This window comes from Trichogramma pretiosum, unplaced genomic scaffold, assembly GCF_000599845.2.
Source record: "Trichogramma pretiosum strain Unisexual culture from Peru unplaced genomic scaffold, Tpre_2.0 scaffold13, whole genome shotgun sequence".
Classification (NCBI taxonomy): Eukaryota; Metazoa; Arthropoda; class Insecta; order Hymenoptera; family Trichogrammatidae; genus Trichogramma; species Trichogramma pretiosum.
In genome coordinates, this window is record NW_019641606.1 from 2,445,759 (window position 1) to 2,459,185 (window position 13,427).

Here is a 13,427-nt window from a genome sequence, read left to right on the forward strand (position 1 = left end):
TGCATTTTTCGTAGTTATTTAGTTTAATTTGCATTAGAGTCAAAGAATGAAATTTAACAAATAACTAAAAATGTTCTAGTTCCTCAGTACTTTCGGATTATGACGTGAATTTACATCGACATTTTTTTCCTAGTTCTTGTGCATTATATATTTTTGTATTATTCAACAATGAATTTTTTAATATAACAAAATAATCTTATAAAGGCTAGTAAAAAAAACTTAATTTTATAGTTACGTTGTTACATGTATATTTTACATTGTAAATAAAATTATCCAGCACTGAAGCAAGTATGCAACGACTTCATTACGTGAAATATTTTTATATTCGTAATTCATAGCAAAAGCATCACAAAAGACTTGTATATAAAATAAATAATTGAGATATATCATTGAAGAATTAAAAAGACTTTGTTTTTAAACTGGAATGCTGATTCGATTTTATAAACGATGTTACGCTCAATTTTTTAGCCATTAGCTAATATGTTAAATTGTAAATCAAATTCGATTACAAGATCGGAAAAGACTTAAGATGCTAACCGTGAGTCAATACTTCATTCGTTTCACAACTTAATAAAACAATCACATATACTTATTGAAATACGCTGTTATCGTTACTTAGAATATCTGTTAAAATAATCACTTGAGTGATTGTTCGTGCCTTATAATAAAACGATCAAGATTACCAGCTTGAATTAGACAATAGATAATTATGTTTTCTTGTTATTAGAACAATTCGATCGCGGAATCGCGACATCAATTTTAAAGTTGATTTCAATATAAATCTGTTATTTTTTAACTATAGTAACTTTTAGTTTAGTAATGATATAAAAACATTATAACAGCACTTGACTAGTGCGTGTTTGAATATTTTTTATAATAGATTAATGCATAATCTATGGATTTATTCTTAATATTACGTCGTTGAAAATCAAAGAGATTATTAAAATGCCGTCCTTTTTGGTACTCGTCACGTACTATTCGCATTGCTATCTATTGACATTTCTTGAATCGGCGCTCTGCACATTGGACATTCGATCAATTGTTTAGAGCATTCTTGGCAAAATCCTCTGAAATTGGATCATTTATAAGTAAAAAATCGCAGCATAGTTAGTTTCTATGAAAAATTTATCGTACCTATGATCGCAAGGTAACAACTTCACCGTAGCTTTTCTATCGAAACAAAGTTCACAGGAATCCTCTCGGACGCTGAATTTTCTCAGCTCTTTTAGGAATAAATGTCTTGGTAAAACGATTTTTTCTTCTGGGTTTAGAGTAGCGTGATCGTTGAAAGTTTGAAACGTTCGATCTTTTGGTGGATACTTGAAAGGAACATTTCCGAAATTGAAAAGACATTGTTGAAACGACATGAAACTTGCCGCAGCGAAAAATCCTGACCTGAAAAAGTAATAATAAAGTAGTAAAGGATATTTGGAAGACTCAATTAATTAAAGTATTTATTTGTATATTTACCTGGCTTTTTCAAATAATTGCTTACAAGTCTTCAAAGGGGCTCCATTTATTGAAAATATGATTTCTTGCTTATTTAAATCTAATAAACAACCCAAAATATCTCCTTCTCTCCAGCAAGGTATATTAAAAACTCTCTCACTACGGGCATTATGCCATATAAGTCTTCTGCACCCATCAAAAGCTAATGAAAATTGATCATCTCCGATGCCATATCCTTCCTAAAAATTTAATGACAAAAGGAATAAAAATGTATTGACTGAATAGATTTATCAATGGTAAAAAGATATTTACATGATTTAAAAAAGTACTATCTTTTGTGGCCCAACCAATTTGCATTACACCGCTGGTGATAATAAGAGTTTCATAATACCATACTCCTTCATCTACTTGAAATGTACATCTAACACTTTCAAATGAGTAAGCATCACATCGTGCCTGTAACAAATAAGTTTTTTGCATATTCATGGACAAAAAAAATAATTATTGCTCAGATCAAACAAACATACCTCTAATCCGTTTGGAGAAATTTTCAGGTACTCACTTACGTCTTTTGTATTTAACATCACATTTATGCCAGTCAAATCGACTGTGTTATGAGAATAATCTCGTCCCTCTATTAAAACTAGAAGTTAAATAATATTAAGTATTACTCTATTATTTTATAGATAAAACTAATACATTTATTATTTCATTGAAGTACTTACATAAATTATCTAAACACCATTGAGCACTAAAACCAACTTGTCGTTGTACATATTTAGTTTCATTGGCCCACTTTTCTAATGTCAATAAAGGATTTGGATCTTTCTTTAGAAGGCGGTTTTTAATAGTAATTTTATTTTCACCTGTAATTAAAACATTTTTATTAATAAATAGTGAATACTAAGTTTATAAATTTGAAATTAAAGAGGAAATTACTTGTTTGTGCAAATTTCTCTAGAGCTATTAAAGAAAATAATATTACATGTGGATCAACATCCTCCTCCTGCAAAATATAACAATAATTATTATATTATATACATTTTATAATTCTAATACCAATTTTTTACTGACAAGATTAGATAAAAGAAAATCTAGAGTTGCATCTGATAAAATTGCTATGCTACTCGGACCAGCCAATCTCTCTGCTATACAGCCTAAAACAACACAGATATTCCTCTGTTGCGTTGCGCTTATTTTTGTTTTTTTGTGATCTTGTGACAACTGGAATACTTGTGATAGCCTTAGAACAGAGTCCTATGAACAAAAATAGTTGCAATTAGAATAAATAGAATTATTGTTTCTTTCTACTGCATTATTATTGACTCATACCTTTGAAGGTAATGGGCAATCGTCTAGCATTAAAGTAATAACAGAAGCTCCAAGAGGATTAAACATTGGAATAACATTAACCATTGAACTGACAACTTGTATCCAACCATCTTCTTTGTCAGCTATATTATGAAGCTTTAACATAGCTGGTGGAGGTTCCTGTTCACTACAGAATTGATACAAAAATTATTTAATGAATAATAGATTTTAAGGTATATATATTTAAAATGATTCTCTTACCTATCAACAAGTAAACCTATTACTCCTAATATCTCTAGAACTAATTTGTCTATATGTGGTAACGTAGGAAATTTAAATTGCGGAGGTGGCTCAGCTTGTGTGGTCAAGTCCAAGGGATGATCATATGAATTTTTAGCCATTGCCATCGAACTTGACCTGGTGTTATATGATGAGTTCCGTCCATTGTGACTGGCAGTGTTTTTACATAAACAATTTCCCATTACCACAAACTTTGTATTCCGGTTACTTGGACTGCTTTCAAAATATCATGACCTGATGGAAAACAAGATACTTTTTTAGAGTCATTAAAACATTAAATATTATTTTAAGAGGGAATTGCCTTATATAATTTAAGTTTAACTACATTAATATTGATTTTGAAAATACCATTTCAAATTTAACATTTTTTTATTACTGCAGATGTATTTAAAGATACAATGGTTAATATGGAGTAAAGCCAAAAATAAGCATACGCATTGATTCAGTGACCTTGAAGTTGATTGACTCTTTGGCACTGAATAAACTGCAATAAGCTCATCCAGTACCAAGGGTGTATGATAATTTTTTCAAAGATTTAAATGAAAATTTTTACAGGTTTTAAAGATTGCTTTTGGAGTTTTAAACTTTTAAAGCAGGGCATTCGATTATTCATAAAATTATTTATACCTGTCAACAAATGTGGTATTTCAATTACTAACAATGCACAAGTAACAAAGACAAAAATTCTTCAATCAATCTTTGTAATCTTATAACTTCACAGGTGCTGTGCACATAGTGATATTTACTCAACGACTTTCTACACTTATCAGGCCAATTGATGAAGTAATTCCTGCTACTAAAAGTTACTAAATACCCTGTTGCACAAACAAACGACACTTATAGCGACGACGTTAAGTGAATTAATTATGCATCCGAAGAATCGACCGTGGTAAATTTAGAAAGAGGATGGGTCGATTTTTTTTTTAATTATACATCATTAAAATTTAACGATGAAAAAGAACCAAAATCAGAGAGCAGTCACAAAATAAACTCACGGTCGAGAAGTCAGAAGAAGAAATTCGAATTTTCACTGCGAGGCAAGGCAGCAGCAGTGGCGCAGTCTGCTCGTAATCGAAATTGACTAATTGTCGCTTCGACTTTATTTATCATTTTCCGTCTCGTATAATCTCGAAAGCAGTTCTACACACACGATATTGATGCCTGCACGCATTTTCACGATAAGGTTTCACCGAAAGAAAGAAAGAGAGAGAGAGAGAGAGAGAGACGTGCAATTCAGAAGCGTATACGATTTTTCCCTTCGACAATTTTCGGGCTCGTAAACACAAAACATACATATGAATCGATATATATACTCACGAGTTGTCATACGGGATAAATAAAGCTCTCGTCTCTCAAAGTGTGCGTTATAGTATATGCTACGTATATTTGAGATTTTGGCCAGTAGTTACAGTCAGTGGCAGCCTAGCAGTAGCAACGACGACGCGGACGAAAATTCACGTCAATGGGCGATCAGCAGGCAGGCAGCGGGCGCGCGAACAATATCAAGAAACGAAATTGAATCTTATGCGTTTGTGTGTATAGTGCGTAAACGCGAGGCGCACACGAGTCACCGCAACGATGACACAGACGGAAACACTTAAAATAATCTTACGGTTCGGAAATGGAGCTATAATAGGTATTTTATTATCGAATGCTCTCGCTCGGCGCACGCGACACTCGCACTTTTTTTTCGTCAACTGGTTGCAGCGGCACGACGAATCATCGTCAGCTGTATATACCGAGAAAAATAAAGACCGAACGACGCTCCGCGCGCACTCGTGGATTGTAGCACCTATATGCTGGTCACACGACTCCGAATTTTGGTCAATACACAATTACGCCGAGAGAGTCAAATTGTTGTAGGCATGCACACGGGTGCCTGAGCGGGCGCGGAGAGCCACTATATTATTACAAAAGTAGTAGTAGGCGCGATACATGTGCTACTACTACGATAACGTGTATATATATAGAGCGCACGAAGAGATTGCGATAAAATTCAAACAACTTCTCTGTGTGTGTGTGTGTGTGCGTATTGTATTGCTTACCCATCTGCTTTTGTAATTTTCGCTCGCGCGGATAGGCGATTCGTGAGCTAGCTGGTGGTGGTGCTCGTCGTGCGTGTGCGTAGTCACGTTACAATACATATATCGATCACTGCTATCGTGGCTTTGGATCTCATCGTCGTCACGTATAATCTCTCTATCTCGCCTTTTACCTCAACTTCCAATGTGTAGTTCACGTGTTTTTAAAGGGGGAAAAAATAACGTAATGTACACATTTAGATAGGCGACGACGAGCTGCTGCTGCTTCTGTACGCAACACCTCTACTAACATGTTGATTACTATACTGGCCTCTCGCTCTCTGGCTGTGCATTAGTCATGAACACTCGGAGTCAGTCTCTCTCTCTCTCTCTCTTTCTATATGCAGACACACCACAACAACACACACACACTCTTGACTCTGGTGCAGTGTGCTGCGCTGTGGCTGTGCACGACGAGTGCCGTGTCGCAGCATTGACACACAGAGTCGCGCGCGCGTGGTCTCCTATAAGCTACCTATACATCATTATGCTATATACACAACCACACCATCTCCGTACATTAACAGGGAGTTGTTTGTTTTCTTCGCGCTGGGCGAGATAGGTTAGGAGATTTCTGCACACTGCGCTGACTTGACTGCAGCAGACGTCTGCGAGTTTGCATGCAGCAGAACTGCGCCTGCTGGTTGCGCGCGCGCCTGTTCAAGTCTGCTGCTCAGTGGAGCGGGATCTTTCAAAAGGCGCAGCCGAGCGCGACCGTTAAATATTAGCTATAGTGGTGGAACGTTATTGTATGGGAAATAGTAAATAAATATTTTAATTATAACTTAATGCTGCTGCGTACCGGAGAGACCGAGCGCGAAATGGGCCCATTAATAACGTGAATGAATGGGGTAGAGAACTGCTGCTGAACACCATTGACCAAGATATTATACACGGGCGCACTTCTCTCTTTCTTTTCTTTTTTCTTACTTGCGCTTTTACTGAAATCTGCTGGATTTCTGCCGCCGCGCGCGGTGAACACGAAACCACACGCGGATCGGACTTTCTTTTTCTCTCTCTCTCTCTTTCCTTCGATCCTATTGTATTAGGTTCTTTAAGAGAGCGAATCGAGAGCATCGCAACAAGCCGAGTGTTGCTTTTTTTTTTGGTCGCGTTGAGTTGTATCGCACTAATTTCACAGAACCGGATAAATGTTTGCGCGCTTACCGAGAAATCGATGCCGATGATCTAGAGGCGCTATCGATTTGCTGTATGCCGCGAAGCTTCGAGCGCGAAGAGCGTCAATAATAGTCGAGAGATAAAAATGTTCGTTATCATCTCGATGTAACTTGCACACATGCTTTACGATCACGAGACGTCCGATAGAATACCGCAGACTTTGCTCGTGAGCTACTGTCATTTTTTTTTCTTCGCGCGTTTGTTTGCTGTTGTTATTTCTAGAGAGTGCGTGTGCACGAGATTTGTTATGCGTGTAAGTAAACGTCGAAAAATATTGTTAATTAAAGAGCCGACGCGGCTTATTCGTGCGCGGATAAGATTACTGCTTGTACATGCACTGTTGGCCGTGAAAAATCGAAAAATCGGGAATATCCCAAAAATAAAAAATGTCAATCAAGTCCGAATTCGTATCGACAGCTCCGAAATTTTTATTTACGCACTGCTGCCGGGGGGCGGGAACTGAACTTTCGCTCTGCGGTGAATCGAATGGCATCGCGGCATGTAACAATTATAGGTATGATGGATCTACTGTAATGTCAAGGTAAACATACTGCCGACGAGTTCGCGCACAAACAATCGCTCGTAATGTAGGCACAGTGCGAATTCAAGGCTGTATACTACTCGCAACTCGGTGCGCGAATATACGAAAAATGTACACACCTGCGTTCTGGTACATAACCTTATAATTGCGAATTTTCGTTGTGTATATTGACATTTGCGCGCGCGGGTTGTACGCTTATTAGTTGCTGACGATTTTTAGACGAAAACAGTGGCTTTTTACGCGATAAAATTGATAGCGAATTTGCGAACGTATTAACTTATTACCGAAAGGAGAGAGAGAGACTGCATCGAGGGATTCGAAGATGATTGCAAAGATTTTAAAGCTCTCCATGGGCTTGGGCAGCTTCTTTTACACATTTACTGTGCTATGTCGTTTGATGAAATTTTTATCGAGTCCGCAAGAGAGTAAAGAGAGCGACGAGTTCAATGCAGGTACTTGTGTTTTATGATAAACCAGAGTACCCCTATTTTACAATGTGACTAAATCATGCCTCTTTTTCTTTATCGTATGCTAAGGTTTGATCAGCAAAACATTATGGACCCTGTTTATGAATACAGCTTTACTCAGCGTATTCATCTTACAACATTCTCTCATGGCTGCTAAATCTGTAAAAGATTTGTATCATAGATTAAACTTGGACGACCTCGAGCGTAGTATTTACAATGCCTGTAGTGCCGGGGCATTACACTTTGTAATATCTCATTGGCAAACCATAACTTGGGCATACATTTGGGATTTCAAAGCTCTTCAAAATGACAAGATATGGTACACTACTATGGCCTTTCAATCATTCGGTTGGTTGATCATTTACGTTGGTTGCGTTACCATGGATATATTAGATCTAGCTGGTTTGAAGCAGATTTTCTATAAAATATCTGGACGACCACGCCCAATGTCCTTAAAATCCTTGGGCTTCCAAAGATATATCAGTCATATGAGGCATCCTAGCTTCATTGGATTTATTTCAATCTTGTGGTTCTTCCCACTGATGAGGTAAAAATATTGATGTTATTATGTACATCATTGGCTTTCTCAAATTGACATATAACTAAATTTTGTTACAGTATTGATAGACTGCTCATGGCTTCTTTATTGACAATATACATGGCTTTGATGTGGTCAATCGATGAAGATGATTATAATTACCATTCCATGACTATTTGGAAAAAACAAAGGGGATATAAATATTACTGAATAAGTGATTTCCAGTATTTTGCTTAATATTATTTTGCAGCTATAAAATTAACTCATAATTGAGTTAGTTGAGGTCTTAATGCTTTAATATTTATGGGTGATATTAACTTAAGCTTATCCACTAACTTTGAAACTGCTAAATTCCTGATTCATTTCCATTCAATTAGAATAATTGATCAAGTAATCTCAAATTTTAACAATATATACTACCTATGGTATATAAAAATGTATTAGAGTAATGATTCAAGATGTATTGGTTTACCCTTATGGCAGCTATGAGAGTAATCATCATAAATTACGTCACTATATTCCTTAAAAAAATCTCTAATGAGATACAAAAGAGAATTTAAGTGCCTAATTTTAGTAATAAGTAAATATTTTATAATTGTAAAGAAATGAACATTTTATGAAGTATAAGTTTCAGAAATATTTATCGCAAAGTTGAAAATGCTTCAGTAGTGTATGAATTATAAATAATAAGAGAGAATGGAGTATGCATATAATACTTGTAAAAGAATGACTGATATGTGTAATGCAAACTCACTATAGCAGCCGAACATGCAAGGTATTTTTTATCAATGCAAAGGTTTATAATTGAACAAAATGTTTATAATCTGATAAAATGAAACTTCTATATTTTTATAGAACAAATGTATCTATTGTAATTTGAAAGTCATAAATATAAGATATCAATAATTAATTTTACGTTTCTGTTTATCCGCGTGACTCATTTAAATGGAACACCGGTCACTATCGTCGGGCAAAACTTTTTTCGTTATCTTTAGAAAATCCTCCCATGGACAGTACTCAGGGCAACCTGGCAGTACGAGAGTCCTGAACTTCATCGGTATTCCAGTGTTAAATAAAATCTGTAGAAAAAAAAAGACCAAAGATTAATATTCAACACCAACCCGCATTATTACATACGATGTAATTACCTTAACGTAATAGCGACTTCTCTTTTTATAAAGCTCGAGTACGACAGCACTTCCATAGTTCGGTAAATCGTTATTCCAAACGTTGAGAGTCTGTAAAATAGCGGCTACATTGCTCGCATGGGCACTGTACAGAAAAACTTTTGGGCTATCGATTTTTTCATCCGGCAAAGTTTCGTTCGACTCGTTTATCTGTTTCGACACGGCCTTCAGAACTTCGCGCATGAACAATCCTTGAGAAGTGCGAGCAATATGTTACACACCGATATTCGATTTGCGGTGACGATGGCCATATGTATTTACTTACCTCCATTAAGTTTTTTCAAAACGTCGTTGTAACTGTAAGTTTTGTAAATAAAAAGCGCCACGTCTTTCAAAGGACCATTGGGATAATAATAGTCGGCCCAAGCGGGCAATTTGAGATTCATGGCTCGCTCCGCGTAAAACAGATGATAAAGCTTGTACATCGAGTACAGATCCTTGATCTCGCGACCGGTCAGTCTCGATAATTCCTTCTTCAGTTTATCGAATTTACGCACGTTCTTTTGATACTCCGCGCTCGATTGAATCCTTTTTAGCTCGGCGCCAAATCTATACGCACAATTCGGGAAAATAAAAAATGTAAGGCGAAAATAACCGCGCCCAGACGAGTCAAAGAGAATATTTCATTATGTATATTATACTTGGGGCAGAGATCGGAGTTCCAGTAATTCGGTTTGCCGTCGTCGGCCGTCGACACGGCGATCGGTATGGGCTGCCAATTCAGATTTTTGTTCCACACCTGGTCCTTTCTGGGCGGAAAGAAGCCCGCCAGGAGCAGCAGCAGGCTCATCTTCGTGCGGTCGTAATCCGTGCTGATCGCGTGAATATTCGTCGTGTCGTAGTCGTCGCCGAGCATGGCGCCGTATCTCTTTTTCAAGGAAACGCCCAGCTGGTATTCTCTGTTTTTTCCTTCCTGGTTTATTACGTGTAAAAATAGGAAGAAAGTGACTATTTTTATATTCGCTAGACTATATTTAGACAGCGCGTGGAAATGGTTGAATAATAATATTTATCGCGAGTTCAAGTTCGACGTATTACGAATTTAAACCGCGTGAAAAATCGATACTCTGCGTGGCATGGGCACGTTTCAACACTTACGTTCGTCAATTTTCCATATCCGAGCGATTTTATGTAATTTTTATGAGGATCGAGCGGATAAATTTCTGATTTCTTCGGGGTGCGATCGCCGTGCCTGAATATCTGAAATCGATATTTTACGATTCGTCATCATCAATATTTCGAATGAATCATTTTTTTACGTTGAAAAAATCACCCACAACACTGATCGATTTTAAATTGAACGAATAAACGACGGTGAAATGCAAAGCCAATAAGCATATAATAAGCCATTGTAAGAACTGCATTTTGCAAACTGAGCTTTTGGATTTTCAACGCAAAATCATCATCGTGAACTAACTTATATATCGTTAGCTCATTATTTTGCTCTTATCTAATCTATACTCACGTTCGGGCTATTCGATGCCGCAGCTAAGTTGTACAAACACCGTCGATTCGAGTAGCATCGACTTTATAATAACATACGTATAGTTCTTCAATTGTTTGAAAGATTATGAATTCTTGCGTCCTTTCGCTTCCTCATTTTCCTGATAATGAAAGGCAATGTTTTTTTAAAATTTTTATCGGGGGTTACAAAATAATTGTAAGGCAAAATAAATGTAATATTTGTAATGGTTATATTGTACTCGATTGAATTGATTTTATATCATTTTATTAATATTTTAATAAAATATTAAATTCATGTGTCACGAACATCAGCGTTTATTAATTCTCTTCCAATTACAATAAATTAATTTCTCATTAACTTGATCAAGTTTGAAATTTATAATAATTTAGATTTCAATTATGATAATTTATTATTCACTTTTTGAACTGAAATTCAACTGTAATTGCCGTTCGATTATAAAATAACTTTGGAAGAAAAAATGTTTGAGGGGCCAAATATCGAAAGCAACAAGTGTCAAAAAAGCAAGGTTCATTGTTGTTGTCGTTGTTATTATTTTTTTTATTCCATTACGTAATGCCACGCGGTATAATATTAATATCAATAATGACAATAATAATATTAATAATAACAATAGCTATAAAACGTGGGTGACATTATTTACTTCTAGCTTCTTCGAAAATCGCTTTAATTATTCATCTACGGCATAGAAGCTTTGTTAAATATTAAAGAATTACATTTGTGCATAAGAGCGGCCTATGAGCTTTTAAAAGCGAGGCTCAATTCAGTTTTCTGTCTCAACTCGAACAAAATGCACGAAAAATTAGCGATTGTTCTGCACTTTCATTTATCTTTGTCCGGGACGTTGAAATAAAATAATTCTTTTTTTTTAGTACTCGTTTTATTTGTGTGGCGTCGAAGTGTGGCTTGTTATTGTCGCCACACTTTTAGATGGATTTCGAACAACTGAAATCATGGAACTGGGTGAAATTTTTAGAGATAAACGCCGGCTGCTGGCCGTTTCAAAATCCAAGGAAAAATCTATACATACGGGTGTTTTCTTTTATGGCGATCGTTACGGTGTACATTCCATTGGTGAGTACTCGAGCTCGTTGTCTCTCTAAATCAAAAGTTAGAAAAGAAAAGTACGATACTTTGAAAATTTTTTAGGCAATAAAATTAATGCTCAGTTTAGACCAGTATCAAGAAATCGTGATAGAAAATTCATTGTTTTTAATGATTATCCACGGTCTCTTTGCCAAAAGTATAGTACTGTATTTGAACGAAAAACAGGTAGGGGCGTCTTGGGTGTTCTTTTTAAATTAAAATCTTCTCGAATTTTATATTAACGTTATAACTCCGAACTCACTAGAGAGGTGACTTGTACCGGGAAGCACTGTCTCATTTGGACGCGATGGACGACGAGGGAGAGAAAGAAATATTGCGAGTTAGCTCCGAGTCGGCGACCAAATGGATGTTGACGTATTTGTGTGAGTTCAACCTGTTTTTTCGTAATTTTTTCCAATTTACAAGCAATAATCTTACACATCGATCCGTTTACGACCCGAATTCGCGCAGTCACTACGATCACGTTGGGCAGTTTTTACCACATAATACCACTGGCGCACATTCACATGAATTACTTTCTGCGAGCCAATGCCACACCACCGCGACAATTGCTCCACATCAACGTCGAGTACTTCATGGAGGACGAGGACATCTATTACTACATCATCGGGCACTTCTTGATCGTTTTCGTCTTCGGCGGGATCTTGTTTTTCGCGCACGATCTGGGCTTCATGGCGCTCGTGAAAGACAACTGCGCCCTCTACGAAATTACCTGGTGAGAATTATCTCGGTAACTCCGTTTTTTTTTTTTAATAGCATCTTTGATTAAAAAATGACGCATTTTGCCTGTCACGCACGATAATAGCTATCGATTGAGAAATTGCTCGTCGAGGGGCAGCAGCGACAGTCGACGCTCGCAAGGCCTGGCCGACGATGAAATTCACGCCAACGTTCTCAGGGCCAATGACATGTACCAATTGGCAATGAGGTAAGTTAATTGCACCCGGGGATTTTATTCGAATGTTCATCTCATTTATTCTTTTGATTTTGTTTTTCGCAGCATCACCGATCGCATCGAGAAAGCCTACAACATAACGTGGTTCGTCTTGCTGGTGCAAAACATGTCGTCGTTCGGCACCTGCATCATGCTGGTAAGTATCGCTATCTAAATTTTCAACGATCTCAATTTCAATTTTTTCCATTTTTTTCAAGCTTTACATTCAAGAGGACCCGATCGAGTTCATTAGATACATCACGGTCGTCGGTTCGGGCTTGATACATTTCCAAACCATATTTTATTCAGGTCAAAAAATAATCGATAGCAGCCAAGCCATATATCACGCCTGGTATTTACACGATTTCAATATTCATTCAACGGCGCGATCATGTATCATTACCTTTGAATTCGCGCCAATCATTTTGTTTTTTTTTTTCGGACAGTTTTCACACCGATTGGTTCACCTTCCCGAGGAGGACGCGAAATTTGCTGATAATCATGATGATGCGCAGCGCCAAGCCGTGCAAGCTCACCGGCGGCAAAGCCTTCATTCTGTGCATGTCCACGATGCGGCAGGTACATAAGCTGTATGGACGCGCGAGAACGAGGCGCTCGCGCGCATATGAATAATTGATATTGAACAATTGTTCTAATTGTTTTTGTTTTCTCTCTTTGAACTTTTTTCTTTCTCGCAGTTCGTGCTGAAAGGCCTGGTGTACTTCCTCGTCTTTGCGGTTGAGTGATAAAATTAGAAGACGAGACAATGGAGGTGTCAGAGAAATTTGTACATATAGATATTACATCCGACTCGTTATATATTATAATTAATGTTTAATAATAAAAGAAC

General features: G+C 36.9%; 4 protein-coding genes across 10 annotated transcripts; 2 read left to right on the plus strand and 2 right to left on the minus strand.

The window, feature by feature from the left end:
- Positions 1–250: 250 nt before the first annotated feature.
- On the minus strand, positions 251–6,416 carry LOC106652034 (RING finger and SPRY domain-containing protein 1-like). 7 transcript variants are annotated; one of them, XM_014370765.2, is made up of 11 exons: positions 5,944–6,416; positions 3,022–3,294; positions 2,782–2,947; positions 2,524–2,706; positions 2,389–2,455; positions 2,175–2,315; positions 1,977–2,092; positions 1,762–1,905; positions 1,471–1,688; positions 1,135–1,395; positions 251–1,067 (listed from the first exon to the last, which is right to left on the minus strand). In XM_014370765.2, the coding sequence occupies exons 2-11, from the start codon at positions 3,240–3,242 to the stop codon at positions 968–970; spliced, it is 1,617 nt and encodes a 538-aa protein (XP_014226251.1). In that variant the 5' UTR covers positions 3,243–3,294; positions 5,944–6,416; the 3' UTR covers positions 251–967. The 7 variants fall into 7 exon arrangements, with proteins under 7 accessions (XP_014226251.1, XP_014226252.1, XP_014226247.1 ...); XM_014370766.2 differs by lacking the exon at positions 5,944–6,416 and adding an exon at positions 5,661–5,727; XM_014370761.2 differs by lacking the exon at positions 5,944–6,416 and adding an exon at positions 5,106–5,605.
- Positions 6,417–6,884: 468 nt separating this feature from the next.
- On the plus strand, positions 6,885–8,776 carry LOC106652043 (nurim homolog). The gene is made up of 3 exons (XM_014370779.2): positions 6,885–7,313; positions 7,398–7,875; positions 7,947–8,776. The coding sequence occupies exons 1-3, from the start codon at positions 7,184–7,186 to the stop codon at positions 8,074–8,076; spliced, it is 738 nt and encodes a 245-aa protein (XP_014226265.1). The 5' UTR covers positions 6,885–7,183; the 3' UTR covers positions 8,077–8,776.
- Positions 8,777–8,786: 10 nt separating this feature from the next.
- LOC106652042 (venom acid phosphatase Acph-1-like) lies at positions 8,787–11,955 on the minus strand. The gene is made up of 7 exons (XM_014370778.2): positions 11,885–11,955; positions 10,331–10,657; positions 10,152–10,253; positions 9,695–9,966; positions 9,319–9,602; positions 9,015–9,244; positions 8,787–8,945 (listed from the first exon to the last, which is right to left on the minus strand). The coding sequence occupies exons 2-7, from the start codon at positions 10,415–10,417 to the stop codon at positions 8,808–8,810; spliced, it is 1,113 nt and encodes a 370-aa protein (XP_014226264.1). The 5' UTR covers positions 10,418–10,657; positions 11,885–11,955; the 3' UTR covers positions 8,787–8,807.
- Positions 11,323–13,403, plus strand: LOC106652041. Its single transcript, XM_014370776.2, has 9 exons — positions 11,323–11,610; positions 11,686–11,808; positions 11,888–12,005; positions 12,094–12,358; positions 12,449–12,571; positions 12,644–12,734; positions 12,796–12,929; positions 13,024–13,156; positions 13,276–13,403. Exons 1-9 carry the CDS (start codon positions 11,467–11,469, stop codon positions 13,321–13,323), a joined length of 1,179 nt encoding a protein of 392 aa, XP_014226262.1. The 5' UTR covers positions 11,323–11,466; the 3' UTR covers positions 13,324–13,403.
- Positions 13,404–13,427: the final 24 nt, after the last annotated feature.